Source organism: Physeter macrocephalus, chromosome 13, assembly GCF_002837175.3.
Source record: "Physeter macrocephalus isolate SW-GA chromosome 13, ASM283717v5, whole genome shotgun sequence".
In the NCBI taxonomy this organism is placed as follows: domain Eukaryota; kingdom Metazoa; phylum Chordata; class Mammalia; order Artiodactyla; family Physeteridae; genus Physeter; species Physeter macrocephalus.
Window position 1 is genome coordinate 6,790,263 of NC_041226.1, and position 14,724 is coordinate 6,804,986.

Here is a 14,724-nt window from a genome sequence, read left to right on the forward strand (position 1 = left end):
ATCGAATTTTTCTTTCCATTTTGATGTGCTCAGTGAGGATCCTGACTTAGCCATTGACATTTGTCGTCATATTTTTTTTTTTTGCGGTACGCGGGCCTGTCACTGTCGTGGCCCCTCCCGCTGCGGAGCACAGGCTCCGGACGCGCAGGCTCAGCGGCCATGGCTCACGGGCCCAGCCGCTCCGCGGCACCTGGGATCTTCCCCAACCGGGGCACCAACCCGTGTCCCCTGCATCGGCAGGCGGACCCTCAACCACTGCGCCACCAGGGAAGCCCTGTCGTCATATTTTTTTAAGAGGACAGCCTCACGCTCATCCATCGCTCTTGATTGGGCAGCTTTAGTCACATTCTCACGGCTCCCACGCAGGTGGGCTTGGCGTTAAGCATCGTGATGAACAGGTTGTAATAAAACACAAGGTGGGTCTTGGAATAAAGCACAGACACTTGTCAGAGTCCCTCTGACAAGACAGTGCAGTCACGGTGATCTCACCGTGGAAGACCTTGTCCGCGTGAGAAGCTGAGCTCGCACGCTAGTCTTCCCTCTTCCAAGGAGCTCTGTACGGTTTGCCAGGGAGCACCTTCCGACTTAGGCCTTAGGGCGGTGTTTTGCTGCTCTATTCATGGTGAAACACTTTAGGGCCATTTGGATGTGTAGGGATTGTCTGGAAATGGGTGACTACCATCCGTGACCATGTTTCAAATGAAACTCTATGACTTCTTCTCTGAGACCAGAGTGAGGCTGGCATTTCTTTCCCCACCTGCCTCCTTCTTCCTTCCACCCCAAAAGCTTCGATGATAGGGCTCTGGATTTTGTATATACACATTTGTTTATATAGCTCTGACTCTCAACCTAGGTAAGGTACACAAGGAGTAGTTTTGGCCAATATACAGCCCCATGAGAGATGAGCGTGTATATGTATTTATTAAGGAGCTATTTCCACTGGCTGGCGTCCTGTAATTCAGGTCTTGTTTGGTTGCAAGTTACAGAAACCCAATTCAAACTGCCTTAGCAAAAAAGAAAGCAAAAGATCAGAGAGATTTTGGCTCATATAACTGAAAAGTTCAGGAGATGATGCTAATGTAAGGTGAGGCTGTACACAGCACTTAAACAAGGTCATCATCAATGTTTTCCATCTCTTGGCCCTTCTTTCTCCTCGGTTGGCTTCTTGTTCACAAAGGCTCTCCCCTTTGGTCAAAGATGGTCAAAGGCAGTTCAGATTTACATCCCACAGCCTAGGTATCCATCAGAAAAAGAATTCTTTTCTAGTAATTCCAGCAAAATTCTCAAGGTAGGGTTCTCATTACCCAGGTTGGATCTTCTTTTTACTCCTAAGCCAAGATGCTCTGTCACACTGGTGTGATGCAGAGCTCTGATTGGCCAGGCCCACCTCCAGATCCAGGCGGGTCAGCCCCACCCAACCACATGGACCAAGAGCAGGGAAGGGTTGGTTCCCCAAAGGTCAGCATGGGTTCAGTAAACAGAAGCTGGTCAGGCCAGACAAGAGACATCCATCCACTAGAGGCATACAGTCTACGCTGGGTGAAAGAAAACAGGGAAAGCTGAATGGGCTCTAAGGAAAGACTGCTATTCAAGAGGAGTTGATGAAATTAGGAAAAGCTTCATAAATAAGTGTCAGGGATTCAGGGTGCTAATATAGGCCAAATACTGAGTGCCTTTTTGGTGAGCAAAAAGAGTTTCTTCATTTTTTCATCTAGGTAGACAGAGAAGGTGTGATAGGCTGAATAACGGCCCCCAAATACATCCATGTACTAGTCACTGGAACCTATGAATGTTACGTTGCACGGCCACAGGGACTTTGCTGATGGGATTAAGTTAAGGCTCTTGAGATGGGGCCAGTGTCCTGAATGATCCAGATAGACCCAGTGTAATCACAAGGGTCCTTATAAGAGGAAGGAGGGAGGAGTTGGAGGAGAAGGAGACGTAGTGATGGAAGCAGAGCCTGGAGTGATGTGCCTTGAAGGTGGAGGAAGGATCACAGCCAAGGAAGGCTGGAAGCGGAAAAAGGCAAGGAAGCGGATTCTCCACCAGAACCTCCAGAAGGAACCAGCCCTGCTGACACATTGACAGTAGCCCAGTGAGACTGATTTCATACTTCTGACAACCCCCCACCCCAGAACTGTAAGAGAATAAATGTGTGTTGTTTTTAACCACCGAGATCATGGTAATTTGTTCCAGTGGCAAACCAGAAACTCATACAGGAGGGCTTAAGAGAGGAGAGGAGCTGAATTTGAGGATGATGAGGTGGGCCAAGCAGCTGAGGGAGAGACTGAGCCCTCCAGACTACGAGACAGCACGGTGGGAGCACAGAGCATCGTAGGGGACCACGGTGTCACAGCAGGGGACACGCAGCAGAGGAAGTGCGATCCCGGAGCTTGCTTGTTCCACAACACAGAATTGGGGCTTCCTGCTGAAGACCGGGGAAGGCTTTGGAAAGCTTTTAAAAGTAAGATCACGTAATTTGAAAGGTCATTCTGGCAGCTGAAAGGAGAGTGAGTTGACTAAAGATGAAGAATGTGAGACACAGACTGAGAAGTCACTTAGGAGACTTTCCTAGTTGTCCCAGAAAGAAATGAGGAGGTCTTAGCTAAGGGAAACCATGAGGATGGATAAAGGGGCAGAATTAGAGAGACTGAGTAACCGATTAGATTTGGGAGGATAATAAGGAGGAGGACTCACTAGCTTCTGGTTCCAGTGACTAGGGGGACAGTTGACCAGGAAAGAAAATATTGGAAGAGGAGTGGATTGGAGAGGAAGATAATTAGCTCCATTTAGGGTGTGATGATCTGGTCATCCAGTAGGTAAGTGGTCATGTCTAGTTGACACCTAAAAACAGGTCTGGATCTCAGGAGAGGTGTCTGGGCCCATCTGGATTGGAAATAACAGATTTTTATAGTCATCAGTGGGTATAATTCGGTGGTATAAGCATGCTGAGTAGACAGGCTCATCCAGAAGAGTGGACTGGAGAAGGTCGAGGCAGAATCCTGGGGCGGCTTTACTAAGCTTAGGGAAAGGACTAAGGGAGAGTGGCCAGAGGGGCAACAGGAAAACCGTGAGACCAAAACTGGCATTGCTAGGTACTCTGGGATCTTCCAGAGTACAATGAAAGCTGACGGTATACTCAAAAAACATTTAAGCTGAGTCCAGATTGCAAGAAAACTGCAAAAACAACTATAAGTCTTGACGAACTGCCCTAATTTTCTGTGCCATCAATAGCTCCCAGAACCACACAGGAATTCTCCAGGCAGCACTGTGTTCCTAGGGGGAAGGGTCGTGAAACTTTGGATCAGAGTTATTCTTGTAGAATTGGTTGCACTAGGCTGGTTTCCTTCCTTATCCTTTCAGAGAGGTGATAGATTATTTTCATTTTGGTTTTGGTTTCATGCCTTTTATTTTTTATTATAAAAGTAATGTGTGTGCTCATCATTAAACGTGGAGATAATGCAGAAGCATATTAAAATAAAAAGTAAAATTCCCTTTATCGTACTTCTCAGAAGTAACCATTATTAAAAACATTTTAAAACTAGTAAATGGCCTTTCAGTTATTTTTATATATTTACAACTATAGTACAGGTAACATTTGTCATAAAAATGGGATAATACCGTGCATACTGTTCAACAACTAGCTTTTTAATTGATTTCTCATGGACATCTTTCCATGCCAGTATAATATAGAACAACCTCATTCTTTTTAATGGTGGTGTAGTGCTACATTGTATGGTTATACAGTAGTTTATTTAATCATTCCCCTGTGTGCATTTTTGGTTATTTATACATCTCTATTGTTGTGAATAATGTATGAAATGTCTTTGAAGGTACATCTTTTCACACTTGTAGAAGTATTCCAAAGAGAGATCTGTAGAAGCAGAACTGCTGGGTCAAGTCTATCAGTGTTTACATTTTTGATGGAAGCTTCCAGATAGCACTCCATGAAGGTTGGATGGAAACTATTGAGACTCTGAATAAATACTACGTTTAGTTTCCCCTTAAAGTGTTGTGTTTAGCACACACTTTGGCCTTCAGCTCTTCCCTTTTGAGTTCCTAGGAGTCTGGCTGACTTTCCGTGCTTGTTGAACCCTAAAATCTGAGCAGACGGAGGGAGTGGAAGAGTGAGATGAGCCATAAGTGGGATACTCTGCAGGGTGGGTGTGGCTTCGGTGGAGCCGAGTCAGGGCTGCGCTTCCAGGACCCCGCTGGTCCAGCCTTCTGTAACCTCCAAATGCCTGGACATGACCTGCCTGGAAAAGAGCCCAGTGGGAGATGGGCGGACAGTGGGGCATAGACTGAACGGCCACACTGTCCAGGGCAGGGTGTGTCCTCTGGTTGAAGTTTATGTCCTAGTGGGGAAGGTGGACAGTAAACAAACAGATGTGTGCATGTTTTGGGCGGTGACAAGTGCTGTGAAGAAGAATGAAGCAGGTGAGGGGCAGGTGGCAGGAGGGCTGTTTTACCTGGAGTGCCAGGCATGGCCTCCCTGAAGATTGCCATCTGTGCAGAGACCTGAATGAGCAGATGAGTGAACCAAGCCTAAGGTCTCGGGGAAGCGTATTCCATGCAGAAGGAACTCAAGCTAACGTGACCAGAATGGGAGGAGGTACAAGTCTGAGCGCCAGCAAGGCTGGCAGTGTGGCTGCAGTGTGTGCGTGTGTGCGTGTGTGTGTGTGTGCGTGTGTGTGTGTGTGTGTTAGCTAGGGTTCTCCAGAGACACACAACCAGTAGGAGATACATACGTACATACATAACGTATTTTATATAGGAAAATAATATGTATTTATGTATTAATACATTTATAATACAGAATATCCTGTTATATTTATAATGAATAGTATATATACTATTACATATATACTTTATATAATATATTTTAATATATTATATATTTTATTTATAATAAATATATAAATATATTTTTAAAATATATAGATTTTAATATATTTTTATTTATTTTTAAAATATATAAAATATATAAAAATATATTTATTATATATTTTAAATATGTAATTATGTCTATACTTTATATATACTCTTATATATAGTCTATATATAATTATAGAGTATATATATAGTATAGTATAGTATATAGTATATATATTATAGAATATAGAATACGTATATATAAAAAGAGATTTATTGTGAGGAATTGGCTCACGTGATTATGGAGGCTGAGAAGTCTCAAGACCTGCAGTCAGTGAGCCCGTGGTGTAGGTTCCAGTCCGAGGGCAGGAGAAGAATGATGTTCCAGATCAACCAGTCAGGCAGCTGAAGTTCCTTCTTACCCAACCTTCTGTTCTGTTCAGGCCTTCAACAGATTGTATGAGGCCCCGTCACACTGGGGAGGGCAGTCTGCTTTACCCAGTCTACCAGTTCAAATGTTACTCTCATCTAGAATAAGGTATGACCAAATGTCTGGGCGACCGTAGCCCCGTCAGGTTGACACATAAAATGAACTACCACAGGTGTCTGATGTAGCCTGGGTCCAGTGCTTCTGGGCTGTGCTGTTCACTGGCCCACAGTCAGTCAGTGAGCCCTTGAAATATGACCAGTGCTGGACACTGAAGTGATGTTCAGCATCTTGGGTTAAATAAAACATATTATTATAGCTAATCTCACTGGACTTTGTACTTTTTACATGTTGTTGGTAGAAAATTTGAAATTATGTAAGTGGCTCACATTGCATTTCTGTTGGGTAGCTCTGGTCTGTAGGGCCTTGTTAGTGTGGCAAGGAGTGTGCATTTCACTCTGAGTGTCTTGGGAGGTGAGTGGAGGGTTTTGAGATTGGGAATGACTTGCTCTAACTGGGGTTTGAAGTTAATTCACCTGCTGCCCTGGGGGCACATGCAGTAGAGGGGCGGGGGTGGTGGCAGCAGAGCCGGGGTGGGGGGGGCCTTGAAGGAGGAGGAAGGGGCGATGGGGAGATCCAGCAAGTTTTGCTGATGGACTGAATGGGGGCTGGGAGCCAAACAAGGTGACTCCTTGTGTGTTCGGCCTGAGCACAGAGAGTGAAGGATGGAGCCGTTTGCTGAGATGGGAAAGGCTTGGCATGTGTTCACTAAATGCGTGAAGCACCTTTTTTTTTTTTTTTTTTTTTTTACGGTACGCTCTCTCACTGCTGCGGCCTCTCCCGTTGCGGAGCACAGGCTCCGGATGCGCAGGCTCAGCGGCCGTGGCTCACGGGCCCAGCCGCTCCGCGGCACGTGGGATCCTCCCGGACCGGGGCACGAACCCGCGTCCCCTGCATCGGCAGGCGGACTCTCAACCACTGCGCCACCAGGGAAGCCCGTGAAGCATCTCTTTTGAGAGTAGGAAGAAAAAAAGTAGTGGCTAGACATGGAAAAGGGAACTCAGACCTTAGAAGAGGTAAATCAACAAGACTCAAACAGTTTGTCCAAAGGCGGTAAAACAGAGGAGGTGCTCACAGGTGTGTGGGAGGAACCGCAGGAGACAGGTGGACAAGGATAGAGGGGGGTGAGGCAGGTCCGATGGTGTCGGGAGAAGCAGTAGCCCAGTCAGGCCAGAAAAGGAGAGAGGGACAGAGGGGTTGGCTCCAGATACCTGCCTCCCTCTCCAAAGCCTGGAAGTAATCTCTCCCCAGTCACACACACACACACACACACACACACACACACACGCACACACACGCACACACACACTTGAACGCACACATACGTATAAATGATCTGTAATAGTGCTTTTAAAGCTGTAAGGGAAAAGTTGACATATTTGAACATTTAAATACTTTAAAGCTACTGTACAAGGAAAGGTACTCTAAATAAGTTGTAAAAAGTGAAAGGCTGGAAAATACAATTTGTATAGCAGGCAAAGGATTAATATGCAGCATAAATGAAGAGTTCTTACACATCAGTAAGAAAAATGGGCAGAGGGTTTAATTAGGCAATTTTCAAATAAAGAAATGCACATGATCGATTTGAAAAGATTCTAAGTGTCTGGCAAAAATTGAAATGATGAGACTTCAGTGTCGGTAGGGCATGGGACGTGTAGGAAGAACTGGCCTCACACACTTGGTTGGGAGTGTAAATTCAGTAGCTTTTCGTGGAGGACAGTTGGGCTGTGTCTGGTAATATTGCAGACGAGCAGGATCTTAATCCAGCAAAAGCGTATCTGTGCATTCATCCCGTGAAGATTCTGGTACATGCGTACAAAGCAACAAGTAGAAGAATGTTTATTATAGCACATTTAGCTGTTTTAATGGCTAACACTTGCAAACAATCTGAACGTTCGTCAACAGGAGGATGGGTAAATTATGGTACATCTTTGCCCATTAATATGATGTGGCATTTTTTTAAAGACCTATGAATACACTGATATGAAAAAGATCTTCAAAAGTGTGGTTAGGTAAAAAGAAATTGCAGTATGGGATGCATTTAGCTAATTAATAGCTGTATTTGTATTTGGGTAGATATACTCAGAAATACCTAGAAGAAGGTCTGGAAGAGTAAACGCCAAATTGCTAGCTGGTTACCTCTGGAAGAGGAGTAAGGGTGCAGGGCGTGGGGCAAAGTGGGAAGTTTGTGTTCCGCTTCTAAGGAACCGTCACCATCACGAGGGTTTATTTCTGAAACGACATAATAAACTGTGCTGAGGCGGAGATGGGTCTAGGTACACCCAGGTTGGCGTTATTCCTCTGATCTTCCATCCATCATTCTTGGACTTTCTGATGAAGGGGACATGAAGGGGAGGGTCTGTGACCAACACACAAGGGAGAAACGGTGCCGTGTCCTGAGTGCCTGGTCTTAGACATGGCCCGAGCTCAGGCTGTCCCGTGCTGCTGCAGCCGGCTCTGCCAGCAGGTTCTACAAAGGCTCAGCTGCAGCAGAGAGAGAGCTCAGAGGCTGTCCAGGTCACCTCGGTGGACCAGCTGCGTGGAAATTAATTAGAGGCAGACTGTGTCCCCCGCGGCTCGACTCTCATGATGCTGGAGTCGTTAGCAGTTAGATTCGGCTACAGCTTCCTTCTCCGTGTAATGAAAATTTGTTTTGGCAGGAGGCAGGCAGACTGAGGACAGCACAATTTTAATTCCCAGATAGTTTGTCAGGGCCTTTGGGGTGCGGTGACCTCCAGAGATAGGGGTGGTGTTCATCACATCAGAGACAGCAGTGTACTTATTCCTCTGACCACTCAAAACGAAATTCCCTCTGCTATAAACAAGTGTGTCATTCCTGAAGCACAGGGGGTGGTGACCATAGCAACAAATCACCCAAATATTATTTTGTTCTCTGTGCCTTTTGTTAAGCCTCCCTTTCCACAAACAATTTGTGTTTGTTTCAATTGTAATGAGCTCTCTTTGTTTCTTTTTCTCTTTTTAAACTATTTATAGGGACAAAGAAAGAAGTACAAAAAGATCAAGATGCTAATAAACCTGCAGTTTCATCTCCTAAGAGAATATCGGCTTCAGCCACCAAGCTTCATTCGCCAGGTATTTAAGAAATGTGAACTGTGTTATCTGTGGAGACTTGAACTTGGAATTTATTTTGTTCAAATGTCATTAATGGAGCAATGCCAGCCCATGCGGTATGCGTGATGGTTCCAGGGCTTGACATACATGTATGGATGTGTTCTGACTCTAGCTGAAATGAACCAGCTGTTGGCATCATTTTGTCTTAAAACACAAAATGTTATGCTATGTTTAAGTGGTAGAATCTTCTCTGTGTAGGAGTATCTGCTATTCCAACAGAATATAAAATAATTTATAATTGAAAAATAGACTTTGGAGATCTAACTTCAAGAGATAATATTTCCCAAAAAGAAGAAAAACAGAGAAATGGTAGATATCAAATACTTGTTATTTTGTTTATTTACATCCTGATAGGAATAAGCTATGTAATGTCACATGAAAGTTGAAAATTGTTTATTAAGAAAACTCATACTGTAAGGTATCAACCCCTTTGTAGAATAGAGTGCAATATAACCTCAGAACATTTTCTTTAAGCACAAAAATAGTGGCAGTAATAGCAGCTAATGTTTGAGTTCTTACTGTGTACCATGTACAGTCCTAAGCTCTTTAGATATATTCATTTCTTTAAGGCCCACAATAACTGGGAGACAGGTACTATTATTGCCTCTCCCTTTACATGTGAGGAAATTGAGGTACAGAGATTTTTGTTAATTGGCCCAGAGTCACAGGAAATAAGTAGTAGAGTATTGATTTGAATGCAGGCACTCTGAACCCCAAAACTGCACTCTTAGTTGCCACACTGTTAACCAGAAAGCTTGGAGAATAGTGAACTTTTTAATATTTCTGGTAAATTAAAAATGTATAGGAAGTAATCCAAAGCCACACACGAGAGGGTCAGGAGACAAAACCTGTTACCAATCGAAAGTTCGTGTGTATGATGCATAGTGAGGCCAAACAAACGGAAATTTCGGAGTTTGGAGCAGAGAAAGGTTTATTGCAGGGCCATGCAAGGAGATGGGTGGCTTGTGCCCACAAAACCCCGAACTGCTCAAAGGGTTTCAGCAAAGCATTTTTAAAGGCAAGGTAAGGGAGGGGCGTGGTTAGTTGTTGCAAACTTCTTGGTGTTGAAATCCTTTGTTCTTGCAGCTGTGCATGTAGGTCAGGGTAGGCTGTTCCTGTAAACCTCCAACAAGACAAATGCTTTTCTCTGTTCTGCAACTTTTTTTCTCTATAAGAATGACCTCTTTAAAGGTCAGAGCCTTGAGAATAGGCTATCCTGTATATTTCAGGCTATATAAGAATGACCTCTTTAAAGGTCAGAGCCTTGAAAATAGGCTATCCTGTATATTTCAGGCTATAGGCAACATTCTTTTACAAAAGGTGCAGAGCCAGCATGACTAAGCACAGGCAGCAAAGCAAAAGAAACAGATCTAATTTGGAGTCAGATTTGTTCTTCCCTATTACAAGCCCAGTGCCTAAAGAGGGTGAGAGATGAGATCGGAGAACCCTTCATAAATCTGGAATTTCTGAAGGGCAACACCCTCACTAGACAAATTAGGAAGGGAAAAAAGCTCACCCTGCAGGAGGAGTCTGGCCTATTGTGCTTTGGCTCTGAGAGAAGGTGGGAAGGGAACCAGTCCTCCCTTAGGAAATCCTCACCTCAATCCGCCCTGCCTCAATCAGGGAGCTGGAATGCCTGCTACCACTACAGTCTGAAAATTCAACTTAAAATGCTACAGTACTTGTGTCCACTTGGTGAATAAAATGTGAAACTGCTACACACACAAGGAAATAAGCCACTGTGAGTGAGGTCCTTATATTGTAAGTAAATGGATAAATTGTGGTACTTATACAGTGGAATTCTATTCACCAATAAGAGAGTAAAGATGTTTTACATTGTGTAATTTCAGACTTGGTTAAGTTAAACTATACATGTTAACATTTTTAGAATTACCAATAAAATAGAGTTCTGAACAAGTAGGGGGAAAAGTTGGAAAGAGGGGTTAAGAAAAATTTAAATCTATATAAATGAAGGCAAAAGAGGGAGAAAGGGAAAAGAAAACAGAGAGAGGAAAGAAGGAAGGGAGGAGGTAGGGATATGGGAGAAATTGAAAGAATAAAATAAGGTATTAGAAATGAATTCAGGGACTCCCCTGGTGGCGCAGTGGTTAAGGATCCGCCTGCCAGTGCAGGGGACATGGGTTCCAGCCCTGGTCTGGGAAGATCCCACATGCCGCAGAACATCTAAGCTTGTGTGCCACAACTACTGAGCCCGCGTCCACAACTACTGAAGCCTGCGTGCCTAGAGCCCATGCTCCGCAGCAAGAGAAGCCACTGCAATGAGAAGCCCACACACCACAACGAAGAGCAGCCGCCGCTCGCCACAACTAGAGAAAGCCCGCGTGCAGCAACACAGCCAAAAATAAATAAATTAATTAATTTTTTTAAAAAAAGAAATGAATTTAAAGATGTCATAATGAATGTACATGAACCAAACTCTTAGACTAAGTCACAGATTTAGATTTTACCAAACTGGATTCATTTATTGAACAGTCACACAGTATTTATTAAGTGCACATTGTATGATGTAAAATCTAGCTTTAGACTGTTTTACAAAGTACATACCTAAAATATAAGAATACTAGGGAATTCCCTAGTGGTCCAGTGGTTAGGGCTCCACACTTCCATTGCAGGGATCTTAGTTCCTCAACGGGTTCAATCCCTGGTTGGGGAACTAAGATCCCTCATGACACGTGGCCAAAAAAAAAAAAAAAAAAATCCTAAAAGGTTGAAAATAAAAGGACTGAAATATTTATGCCAAGAAAATATGAAACAAAAAAAAGTGTGTGGTATTTTGTATTGAAACATCTTTATTGTGGTATAATTAATAAAGGTTAAACTACACATATTGAAAGTGAACAGTTTGGTGAGTTTCGACATATGTATGCACATGTGAAACCATCACCACAGTCAAGAGGGCAAACCTATCCACCATCCCCTGGCGTTTCCTGGTGCCCTTTTGTCATCCTCTCCACCTAGCCCTTTGCACCCACACCGCAATCCCCACTCTGTCCCTAAAGATTAGTTTGTATTTGCTAAAGGTTTATACAGATGGAATCATATAATATATACTCTACTTTTATCTGGCTTCTTTTACTCAGCATGGCTTTTCTGAGATCTGTCCACGTGGCAATAGTCCATTCCTTTTTATTGGTGAAAAGAATTCCACTGTGTAAATACCACAGTTTATCCATTTACCTATTGAGAGACTTCAGAGTTTTTTCCCCAAGGATTTGGCTATTACAAGTGAAACTACTATGCACGTTTGTACAGGTCTTGGTATGGCCTTCTGCTTTTATTCCTCTTGGCAAATAGCTAGGAGTGGAATGCCTGAGTCATATGGTAGCTATGTGTTTAACTTTTTAAAACTGTTTAAAAGTTTTCCAAACTGTTTTCCAAAGTGGTTTTTACCATTTTATGTTCCCATCGGTGGTGTCTTAGAGATCCAGTTTCTCTACATCCTTGCCAACCCTTGGTATGGTCAGTTTTTTTAATAGTATACATTATAATAGGTACACAGTGGTATCTCGTGGTTTTAATTTGCATTGCCCTAATAACTAATGATGTTATAATGTTGAGCATCTTTTTGTTTGACATCTGTGTATATTCTTTGATAAAATATATATTCCAATCTTTCATCATTTGGGGTTTTTTGGTCTTCTTTTTATTGAATTTTGAGAGTTTTTATATATTCTGGATACAGTTTTTTCAGCTATGTGATTTGCAATTTTTTCTCCACAATTTGTGGCATGTTTTGCTTCTCTTAACAATGTCTTTTGAAGATTAGATGTTCTTAATTTTCGTGCAGTCCAATTCATACTTTTTTTCTTTTATGGACCATATTGTGAGTGTTATCTAAAAAATCTTTGCATAACCCAAGGTCACAAAGATTCTCTCCTACATTTTATTCTAAAAAGATTTATAGTTGTAGGTTTTATATTTAAGTCTATGATCCATTTAATTTAATTTTTGTATATAGTGTGAGGTATGGCTTGACTCTCTTTATGCAGAAGGATATACAATTGATTTCTATTCTGACCATTATTATTTTTCTTCTGCTTACACTGGATTTAATTAGTTAATGTCATTAATTTGAAGTCTTTCTGGTTTTCTAATGTGCACTCAGTACAGTAAATTTTCCTCTATATACTGCTTTTAGCTATATAATTTACAAATTTTGGTATGTTGGGTTTTCATCTTCATTGAGTTCATAATATTTTCAAGTTTCCCTTTTTGATTTCTTATGTCCCCATGATTATTTAGAAATGTGTTTTTTTAGTTTGCAAGTATTTGGGACTTTCCAGAGATCTTTCTGATTTTATTTCTAATTTAATTCCATTGTGGTTGGAGAACATACTTTGGATGACTTGAATCCTTTCAAATTTACTGAGACTTTGTCTTATGACCCACACCAAAGGCTGTCTTGGTGAATCTCTCATATGTGCTTAAAAAGAATGCCTTTTCTGCCGTTTCTGCGTGGAATATTCTACAGTGTCATAGGTCAAGTTTGTTGATAGCATTGTTCAAGTATTCTATAGCCTTACTGATTTTCTGTCTCCTGTTCTATCAGTAATTGAGAGAAGGTTATTGAAATCTCAGAGTATAATTGGGGACTTGTCTTTCTCCTTTCAGCTCTATCATCATTTTGCTTTGTGTATTTTGAAGCTCTGTTATTAGGTACATAAATGTTTAGGATTGTTTATCATTTTGATGAATTTCCCACTATCATTATGAAATGACCCTCTATCCCTGGTAATATTCTTTTCCCTGAAATCTACTTTATTCAATATTAATAGTGCCACTCAGCTTTCTATTCATTTCAGCATGGAATACCTCTTTCCATACTTCTCCTTGTCATCTATTTGTCTCTTTATATTTAAGTTGGTTTTTTATAGGCAGTTTGTCATTGGCTCTTCCATTTTTATCCAATCTCAAATCTCTACCTTTGATGTACATTTAATGTTATTAGTTTGATTGGGAGTAAATCTACCATCTTGCTATTACTTTCTATTCATCCCACATGTTCTTTTTTCCCCCTATTATACTGCCTTCTTTTACATTACTTATTTTTTATGATTCCATTCCCCCCTTGGTTGATGTATTAGCTACCTATATCTTGTTGTCGTGTTATTTTAGTGGTGGTTTTAAGGTTCAGAGTCTACATGTTTAACTTTACACATTCTAGCTTCAAGTGGTATTATATCACTTCACATATAGTAGAAGAGTTACAACAGTATGCTGCCATCTCTCTCCTCCTGGCATTTGTGCTACTGTTGGCAAACATTTTCCTTCTACGTATGTTCTGTGTATAAACCCACACTACATTGTTATTTTTGATTATCAGCACTCAGTTTTCTTCTTAAGCAAAAGTCTTTTAGATTTACTCAGTTAGTTCTCACTGCTGGTGCTCTTCATTCCTGTGTGGATCCAGATTTCTATCTGGTATCATCTTTCTTCTGCCCGAAGGATTTCCTTTAAAATTTCTTATAGTGGAGGTTTCCTGGTGATAAAATCTTCCTGTTTTTGTTTACCTTCATTTTTGAGAGATACTTTTATTTTGTTCAGAATTCAAGTTGGCATTATTTTTTCTTGAGGTATTTAAAGATGTCTTTTGGTTTGAATGGTTCCCAATTTAAAATGGACTGTCATCCTTATCTTTATTTCTCTGTGCCTATGTGTCTTTTTCTTCTTTGACTGCTTTAAAGATGTTCTCTTTATCACTGGTTTGGAGCAAATTGATTACACTATACCTTTGTGTCATTTTTTTTGTGTACTTGAATTTTCTTGAGATTCTTTGATCTGTGGGTATGTAGCTTTCATCAAATTTGAAAAATTTTGCCCATTATTTCTTCAAAAATTTTCCACCCTAACAACCTCATCTCCAGGGACTCCAATTATGCATATGTTAGGCCCCTGGTAGTTGCCCCACTCCTGTCCAAACTGATACTCTGTTCATTTCTTTCAGTCTTTTTTCTTTTTTTGTGTTTAATTTTGGCTAGTTTCTCCTGCTATATGTTTGCTAATCTTTTCCTTTCCCTTTTCTTTTTAAAAAATAACACCCGGGCTTCCCTGGTGGCACAGTGGTTGAGAATCTGCCTGCCAATGCAGGGGGCATGGGTTCGAGCCCTGGTCTGGGAAGATCCCACATGCCGCAGAGCAGCTAGGCCCGTGAGCCACAACTACTGAGCCTGCGCGTCTGGAGCCTGTGCTCCGCAATAAGAGAGGCCATGATA

The 14,724-nt window shown here is 41.8% G+C and overlaps 1 protein-coding gene across 9 annotated transcripts in view; it reads left to right on the top strand.

The window, feature by feature from the left end:
• Positions 1-14,724, top strand: part of MTUS2 (microtubule associated scaffold protein 2) — a 543,384-nt gene that overhangs the window by 380,848 nt on the left and 147,812 nt on the right. For all 9 annotated transcript variants that reach the window (XM_028497246.2, XM_024125858.3, XM_028497249.2 and 6 more), the window contains one exon: positions 8,354-8,452. In XM_028497246.2, coding sequence (XP_028353047.1) covers positions 8,354-8,452 — 99 coding nt within the window. The remainder of the gene's footprint in view (positions 1-8,353; positions 8,453-14,724) is intronic.